The sequence below is a fragment of the Ailuropoda melanoleuca genome, chromosome 6 (assembly GCF_002007445.2).
Source record: "Ailuropoda melanoleuca isolate Jingjing chromosome 6, ASM200744v2, whole genome shotgun sequence".
Classification (NCBI taxonomy): domain Eukaryota; kingdom Metazoa; phylum Chordata; class Mammalia; order Carnivora; family Ursidae; genus Ailuropoda; species Ailuropoda melanoleuca.
The window spans coordinates 120,405,836-120,415,076 of NC_048223.1; the positions used below are offsets into that span (position 1 = coordinate 120,405,836).

Here is a 9,241-nt window from a genome sequence, read left to right on the forward strand (position 1 = left end):
GCTTAAATTAAATCAGCATTTCTGTCATTGTCCAAAAATATCAACATGCTGTGAATTTGAATTTGGTTTCTTTGTTATTCCACTAAGACTTGGAAAACATCATTGATTAAGTCCTTAACCCGGAAACGGGGGTCTGAAAGTTTTACTAGAAAGGCCTTCACACACCCTACCCCCAGCCCATTTCACAGGAGAAAAGATCAAGGCAAGGGAACAGAAGTATGTGGCAGAAGTGACAGGAGAATGCGCTTGAGAGGCCCTCATCTCTGGGCCCTGGCTTCTCTGTGCCGGTTCAGGGTCTGTCCGGGAGTCTGGCTGAGGGCTGGTGGGGGCACTGGGCACGGCCGAGGGCCCGACTCCCTTAGAATGATGTCTAGGACGAGCCCTGGTGGGTCAGGGAGGCTTGGGTGGAGACAGGCGCTGGCACAGAGGGGTTGAACTGTCCCCACCTGCTTCTCATCTCTGCTCTAGCAGCGCTGCCCTCCAGCAGCTTGTGGGGGGGCGGGCACAGGGACCCCTGGTAAGCTCCTTCTTGGGGTCTAGAAGCAGGGCTGGCTTCATGGGCTTGCCACCCAGACAGTCACCCAGAGCCTGGTGCTCAGAAGGGCTGTGTGCTTATTTCAGTGCTCTGCTGTCACTGTCCTGAAATTCTTGATCCTTCTGGAACGTGGGGCTCTGCACTTTTACCTTGCATTCATTTACGTTCCACTTTGCTTTCGAATTAGGTTGCTGGTCCTGCCTCAGATTCCTTTTCCAAGAAGATGGCCCAGTTGTCCTGCTGTCGGTGGCCTATACGTGGGAGAGGCCAAGGGCGGCAGGGAAGTGGCTGCCTTGCGTTGAACACTTTCCATGGGCCAGGCTCTGTGCCGGGGGCCAGAGAAGCTGCAGTGGCCGAGACTTTAGTAGGGGAGAAGGACATCCTAGCAGAAAACAGGGTGTTCAGAGGTTGGGGTCCAGCCCAGCCTGGCCATGCAGGTGGCATGGTTACCCCCACCTGGGGTGGACCCCCTTGTTTGGGTGAGGCCTCCGGATGACGATGGGGTGGCCTGAGAGAGGTAGGCATGCGGGGGCAGCGTCTGCGTGAGCCCAGGCACAGGAGCATCAGGGGACTGGCTTGGTGGGGTTAGAGCAGAGAGAGGGAGAGGACAAGCCTGGGAGGCGACAAGGACAGAGACGGGGTCACAGGAGCCGGTGTGGGAGGCCAGGGAGTTTTCTCGCCTGGATTCCTAAGGCTGCGGAAAGTTTCAGGCATGGCAAGGACCTTATCAGAACTCGAGTGGGGTTATCCTGGTGACCGTGAGGGTCGAGGTGAGGGGACAGGAGAGGCGGGTAGGGCAGGATATGCGGGAGCCCTCCTCACAGAGGTGGTGGCCCTCACCAGCAGAGAGAGGTGGCCGGGACAGAGAGGTTCCGGAAGGAGGAGGAGGTGACTCAGCAGGAGACACGAGGACAGTCCCAGCTTCTGGTGCTGGTCTGAGTCACCGGGCGCTTCCCTGTCGGGGGCCTGACCTCCCTGGCCCCTGGGGATGGGCTAGCCGCAGGCTGGAGGCCGGGAGGGAGTGGGGGCTTCATTCCTAACAGAGCAGTTGAGTCACTTGTTTGGTACCTTGGGCTCCTGAGAGCCCAGGGCAGGATGGGTGTGGCCCTGCGGTGTGGCCAGCAGAAGGGAGGGTGGAGGGAGCAGACGCCACGGCCTCCAGGCTGGCAGGGGCTACAGAGCTGAGGGGACACCCTCCATACACAGTGTGTTCTGAGGGGGGGAGGCAAATCTGTCACCTGCGGGCACCCTCATCAGTGGAATGGGACTGTCGCTGGGCTTCGCCCTGTGGGTTTGGCTTTGCTCTGAGGCCACAGATTCCAGGCTGTGTCTTCCCTCCCCTCTGCCAGGGTTTTCAAAGACAGAAATCTCTGCTTGCACTTTGGTGAGTACCCTGAAAGTAGCAGGGCCACCCGAATATCACCTTTCTTCAGCTTGCGTGACGTCGAATAAAACCTTCATGAGGCAGGCACAGAGGGAGCACGGGCAGCAGGATTTCTTTGGGAAACTCAGTTTTAGATGTGTAGTTTGAGTTGGTCAGTGGCCTGTTCACGGCTTAGGAACATGAAAGAATGTAAGCTTCCAAAGTGTGAAAATGGCTAAGGGACTTAAAAGCCCCCAATAGTTTGCATTCTTCTTTTTGAGTCATTTCTTTATAAGATGTACTCTTTCAGCCACCGTCCGGTTGTTACAGATCAGCTTGAACAGGTGACGTGTCACTCCTGGAAACCCGCTTGGTGCTTTTGCCGGGTTCTGGCCATGCGCTCACTGTCGTTTTTGTTCACCTGTGGGTCGGCCTTGCTCCGGGCTCACCCATGGCCTTTACTCTTACCCATGGCCTTTACTTTTTTCTCCTCATTTCTGCAGGGTTCAGGGAAAAAGGCAATGTGAGTTCCAGCTCTGCCTCTGCTCCCGACCCCTGGCTTGGTCACAGCCAGCTGGGACACCCCAGTTCTCCCTCTGTCTGTTTATTGAGGGCTCACTGCAGGGGGGGCTGCTGGCTGGATGTCGGGATGCTGGCTCCATGACCTCGCCTCCGTGACCTCAGCTCTCTGAGCCTCAGTGTCCTTCTCTGTAATGCGGGGATGGTGACATTTGCCTCTAACTGTTGTCGTGAGGCTTCTTTGAGGTCATATATGTAACGTGCTTGGTGCTGGGCATGTGGGACCGGGCGCCCACGACAGTGCGCGTGGCCCTGAGCTCCCCGGTGGGGCTGAGCCGCTGCTGTTTCGGCGGCTGTTGATTAGTGATGCCTACGCTGAGGCTCGGTGTGGAGGCTGAAGAGTTGCCGGCCTGGTGAGGCCGGGGGGCTGCGAGCCCAGGAGGCAGGGCAGGCAGCTCGAGGTGTGGGCACTGAGGGAGGCCCGCCCGGCGGGAGCGGAGCAGGTGAGGGCCAGGGCGGCGGAACTGGGGGGTGAGGCGAGGCTGGGCCCTGCAGTGCCTTCTAAGCAGCGACAGGGATTTGGGGCACGAGTGTGACGTCTTCCAGTGTGCTGAGTGTGGGGCACCCACGGCAGCTGCCCTCCGGGCCGGGAAGCCGACCACGTAGGTGGTGTGGGAGGAGGTGGACATTAGCAGAACATCACTGACACTGACACCCAAGTGTCCTGCGTTTCCGCAGCCTGGGGGCTCCCGGCAGGTGCTTCCTCCCAGAGGGAAGAAATGAGTCCTCTGCAGAGGCTGGGAAACCTGCGACCCTGGCTTCGACCTCAGGCCTGGTTTCAGCTCTTGGTGCTGAGTCACGTAATACCATATGGGCCGCCTTCGGTCCTGCCAGCTCCCCTGTGGGCCACAGTGTGGACAGCTGGAGAGAGACTGGGAGGGCCAACCCACCCTGAAGACTGTTCCCAAGCTTTCGCCTGTGGACGGCATTGACAGCCTTGCTTTTTGCCCAAAGGAGAAAATCAAACCCGTTTTGAGCTCTTTGCTTGAGAGCGTGTCTGCAGTTGGCTGTCTTTCCTACCCAAGTCCCCACTCCCACGGGGCCTCCCAGCAAGCCAGCCATTTCCCTGGATGTCCAGCAGGGGGCACTCACCCACTGAATGTGGGACCTCGCTCTCTTGTAGATCTCTGTGCAGCCCCTGCCTCCCCACCTGAGGGGTCCCCACCTGTCCCTGATGCTGGCTCCTTAGTTACCATCAGCCTTGTGGCTGTGGCTTTTCTCAGCCTCGGATTTGGGGGGTGTATCAGGGGGAGTTTGCAAAGCTGTGCTATGGTTTTCAATTCAGAGTTCATTGCTTATAAAAAAAGTATTAGAAATGGTCATACAAAAGTCTGCTCCCCCAAATCAAACAAGACAATTCACAGAGTGTCCTGAGCAACCACCACTCTGCCTCCATCAAAGAGACGCCGAGTTCTGCCGGAGCCTAACACAGGAGGCATTCATGCCTGGCTGGGGAGGGGGGCCTGCATTGGAGGGTGCCTCCTCTGTGTTGAAGCAAAGGCCCCAGGGAACAGGGCGGGGATGGCGGGAAGCAGCATGCTGGGTCTCTAAATAGCCCATTCCACGTGTCTGGGTGGATTGGGTGGGGTGAGGGGGCCTGATGAATGTGCCATTAATGAGCCGAGTTCCCCTGGGAATAATTCTCCCTTTGTGTCCCCAGCACCTCCCCAGCTGCCACCCGTGCCGCTCTCGTTGCCCGAGCCTCTGAACATGTGTCTTTACTTCCTGCCCCAGCTGGTGATGGAGTAGAAGCTTCTGTTCTCTCCCACCAGGGTCTGCCCAAGGACTTAAGCAGGTACTGTGTAAAGCTTTCCTTCCACGGTTGCTGCCCCTGGAGAGGAGGGGCCTGGGGGGCACCCCAGGCCCTGGTGTGAGCCGCGCTGGGGACGACACCAGCAAGGTGTTGACGATTTGGATCTGTGATGCCCCGAGTGGTCATTTGTAGCTGGTTTGAAGTTTACCCTTGTGGGCAAGTGTCCACATAGCAGTGGGGATGCCCTGCGTGAGCAAACGGATTATCAGGGCTCTCCGGAGACACAGAACCAGTAGGATGTGTATATACATATAGACTGAGAAATTTATGTTAAGGACTTGGCTCATGTGACTCTGGAGATGGCAAGTCTAATGTGTGCAGGGGCGGCCAGCGGGCTGGAGACCCAGGCAAGGGCTGAAGCTGCCGCTGCTGTCTGAAGGCTGCCTGCTGGCAGAATCCCTCTTCCTTGGGGGACCATGGTCCCTACTTATTCCCTCATTTATTTCTATTAAGATGGACTCGTGGTTATCTATTTTATACTTTGGGTCATAAGATAATACTACTGTATTTTTTTTTTACTTTCTAATTTTTTGCCCACCTCATCTTAGCTTTGGCCATTGGACTACTGGCTCCTAGGGCTTTACTTTGAGAGGGTCCAGAAGGCCCAAGGCCCGATAGAGATACAATCAGATTCTCATTTTTAAAGGCTCTCCCTCGAGCTGCGTGGCAGGGTAGGACTGATTTCAGGACTGACCAGCCCCCCACCCCCCCCCCCGCCATGCTGAGGCTCCAGGTCCCACCCAGTGCGCCAGGACAGGACTGGCTGTGGCTGTGGGTCTGCGGCCTGACGCCCACCCTCTGTTGCACCTGCAGGCTTCTGCCAGGTTCCCTCTCTCTCCGGCTGCTTTAGCCATGGGGCTGTGGCCTAGATCCACCGAGCCAGATAAAACTTGTCTTTTCCCCTCTGGTGGGTCCCTGGAGGTTTTCAAATTAATTTCAAAAATGCACCAATGGAAATTTCATTCTGCTGATATGGAAGTTGTTGCTTGAGCCTGGGCCAGAGTCTGAGGTCCTTACTGGTCTCACGGGCTGGAGGTGCATCCTGCATCCGTTCCCATTTCCGGCTGGGCTTCTCTTGCCGGAGCTGGGAACGCCTCCTGTGTGTTTTCACCACGCACAGGCGTGGCCCGGCCCCCCCCACCTCTGTGGTTTTGCCTTCCCCTCTTTGGTCTTGGAAGGGAGTGGCGGGACAGCGAGACCCGGGGCACATCTTATTACGGAATCGACAGATGTTCTGTTCTTGCAGGCATGCTGGGTGACTTCCTGCTGCCTCCTTCTGCCTCTAATGGCTGCTGTGGAAACGATGACACAACCCCACATTTCCAGTGCAAATGGTTTTTCTCCGGGAGTTTTCACACCCCTCCCCTTCCCCCATCCCCGCTGGTAATCATTAGGACACAAGCCTTTGGGAGAACAGATGTGACTTTGAGAGAGGCCATGGGGAGGAGAGAGAGCTTCATGTCCAACCCTGCCTAAAGCAAAGAGCTTGTCCTGGGAGGGATACTGTCCGCTGCGGTGGCCAGGCTTCTGGCCTTCTCTTCACCTCCAGCCCTACCCGTCTCAGCCTCCATGCCCAGCAGACACCCTGGCCTATGAATGTGGTCTGGAGAACATCAGGTAGCGATGCATTGAGCTCAAGGAGGCTGAAGGCAGGCAGGGAGTCATGATAAAGAATTCTCTAGTGATGCGGGTCGAAAGCCCTCACTCCTGCCAAGGCTGCCAGAGATGACCATGTGTTTTTGGACCCTCTGGAGGCTTGTGTTGGCACATGGGCTAGGTGGGTGTGAACCTGAGCAAACAATGTCCCTGTCCAGAGCTGACCTGCCAGTCGGCCTGCTGGAGCCCACTGTCTCGAAGGGCTGGGTAACTTGGAGGCCTGGCCAAGGGCTTCCTGGATAGACCTGGAGGAAATGAGATGGGAGGCGCAGCTTCTTGCAAGGAGGAAGTGGTTCCACGCTGGAGGAGGCCCAGGGCGCAACACCCCCGAACCGCAGCCCGGGGTGGGGGCAGGCAGGTGGCCTTTGCTCACCAGGGCTTCTGGTGAGATGTCCCCCAGACCCTGACCGCATCGGGCAGCTCTAAATTGCTCCCATCTTTCTCTCCACACTTGTCCCGGACTTGAGAGATTTTCCTGGCAGGAGAGGCAGTGCACATCTCCCCGGCCCCACCTTGCCTTGTACCCTCTTCCCCCCAGGTTAGAGACGTGGCCCCCTTGAAAAATGCTGCACGTTCTTGTACTCAGAGCGGGTGCGTCTGCCAGCTCGCAGCTCCCTGGTTAATTTTGTAGGTGGGGTCAGGACCCTCCTCTCTGTTTTAAAGATGCCGATGCTGTCTGCCAGCAAGGTACTGTGCTGAGCAGACTCGAGTCTAGTCCGGCTTGTTCCTTAGTCATATAAGCCACATGTCATTACATGCATTCCCGTGCCTGAAAGACCACTTCTTAGAGGGCAGCCTGGGCCCGGATGTGCTGTAGAGTGTCACCCACCTGGCGGGACAGGCATAGGCCACGTGACCTGGGGCTTCTGGCTGCTGGTCGGTCTCGTGAATGGGAGCCGGTGTTTGGGCAGCTGGGCGGGTGTGTCCAGAGGCTCCATGTCACTGGCTGGTACTTTACCAGTGCAGTCAGTAGAGGGTGGCCGCCTCAGTCTGGGCAGAGCAGGTGTGGAGAGGCGGGACCCAGGCACCTAGCCATGACCTTCCTTTCCCCTCTTCTGGGAAGGAGAGCGGGCAGCCGGGTGGGGCTTCTCTGGAGCACAACTGGGAGAAACTGCAGATCTTCAGCTTTGTGACCCCAGCTGGACCGGAGTCCCAGCACCCCTCGAGCAGCCTGGAAGGGAGTCCGACCTGACATGGGGAGCTGATGGCACAGGGGAGCTGTGAGAGCCAGGGAGGGTGTGGCTGGGGGTGCGCAGCTCAGCTTCCGGAGGGTAGAAGGTTTCAGGGCAGCAGGAGGTCTGGGAGCTCCCCCTCCAATCCTGGTAATGCCCTTGGCCCCATATTATGTTGGCTGCCATGCTATAACTCAGATTTTTGCACTTTAAGCGGCTGGTTTGCTTCCAGGCCCAGTGTATGCCTTGGAGCCCCCAGACCCGGCTGGAGGTAGGAAGAGAGGGATTGCCAGCAGCAGGCCTGGTCGTAGATCACCCAAGGGGAGGTGGAAAAATAGACCCACAGACCAAGACAGGGCCCCAGGGAGGGAGGGTGGGAGAAGGGCTTCTCACCAGAACATGCCTGCCTCAGGGCCCGTCCCTACCTTTTTGGCAAGTTCTGCTGCCTTTTCCGTAAATTAGCTTCTCTTAGGCTCATGATGAAGATGAAGTCACAGGCCTGATGTGACAGCTGCAGGAAGGTGACAGGTGCTCTGAGCCTAGGTGGATCATTTAGTGTGGTCTTCTGCTCTGTGGATCATTTAGTGTGGCCTTCTGCTCTGTTTCCATCTACCCGTCTGCCCATTTGTCCGTCCATCCATCCAATCAATCCGCCCACTTGGCACACAGGTCCTGGGTTGATTCTGTGCCAAATCCCATGTGTGAGGTGGTGCAGGGGGAGGAACGTCAAATTGGAGAGACTTGCCTCTGGCCCACTTAGGAGCTGTGTGACCTTAGTCAAGTTACTTGACCTCTCTGAGCCTTAGTTTACCAAAATCTTTAGAATGAGGCTAATAGTCCCCACATCCGGGAGGTAATTGTGAGGAGTAAATGAGGTACATGAAGAATGTAGCTCAGTGCTTGACAGACAGGAGGCATTTCATCAATGTCGGCTCTCCACTGACATCCAGCGGTGCTGGGAGCGCTGGGGGAAAGGAGCCAGAGACAGACATAGCAATAATACAGCATGGAAAGTCTCCCACAGAGTTGAGAACAGAAGAGTCAGAAGAGAGCCTACTCTGCCTGGAGCAGTCAGGGAGGCTCCGGGGGTGAAGAAGGCAGAGGTCCTTCGGAGGGGGAGGCACAGGAGCCACGGCTTGGTGGGAGGTGGAGAGGCCCAGCAGATTTTGGCAGCAGGTCGTGACAGGCCTGGACCCACTGGGGCAGGGGGAGTGCAGGTGGTCAGGGGCAGAGCGGCGAGGTTAGCAGCAGAGAATGGCAAGCGGGATGGGTGGCAGTCCGATTTGGAGGGGCCGGCGGCCAGGGTCCCCGGAGTTCGCTGGGACCCAAAATGTGCAAGGAGGATTGTCTCCCCTTTAAAGCAGGGGAGAATCAGGACTCAGTTGAATTGTGCGGAAAATCTCCGGTGGCCAAGAGGAGGATGGGTGGTGAGGAGAGGCCGGTGGTCACCGGGCCACTGGAGGTTGTCACTGTGGTCCAGGTGGGAGGTGATGGTGGCCCGAATGTGGGTGGTGGATGTGGGGATGGGGAGGATCTGACTCCGTCTTCATGGCTTGCATTCCTCCCTTCCTTCCTTCACTCGTGAATGTCTGTTGAGCTTCTGCTCTGTGCCGGCCTCTGAGGCTGGTGCTGGGGGTACAGTAGTGACCCCCACAGACGGGGGCCACACTTTTCTGAGGGGACTCTGCAAGGGCAGGGATTCCTGGGCCGGGCTGTGATTCTGGGGTGGGGGGGCTCCCAGGACAAGACCCTGGGCTCGGCAGCAGCCTTTCCTCCCCGTGCTGCCCAAAGCTGGGGCTCAGGAGGGGAGGGGTGTAATCCCCCATGGGGTTCCACCCAGCATGCAGCCCCAGCCCTTTATCTCCTGGCTAAAAGGCAAAGGATGGCTCACTCTTCGGGGATGACTTGCCCACTTTGTGCCCCCAATAAGTACCCCTGCTTCTGACTTTAAAAATCCATCTCATTGAGCATCATTGCCTGTTGGCTTTGCAAACCATACGGTCGTGCGGCCTTTCTCAAGTTTAGATAATGGGGCTCCCCTCCCTCCCCATTTTTATTGGCCCCATTTTATTTTTTTTTTAAGATTTTATTTATTTATTTGACAGAGATAGAGACAGCCAGCG

General features: G+C 57.1%; 1 protein-coding gene across 4 annotated transcripts in view; it reads left to right on the top strand.

Moving 5' to 3' along the window:
• Positions 1–9,241, top strand: part of TACC2 (transforming acidic coiled-coil containing protein 2) — a 196,431-nt gene that overhangs the window by 86,343 nt on the left and 100,847 nt on the right. For all 4 annotated transcript variants that reach the window (XM_034663378.1, XM_019805138.2, XM_019805137.2 and 1 more), the window contains exon 6: positions 4,138–4,272. In XM_034663378.1, coding sequence (XP_034519269.1) covers positions 4,138–4,272 — 135 coding nt within the window. The remainder of the gene's footprint in view (positions 1–4,137; positions 4,273–9,241) is intronic.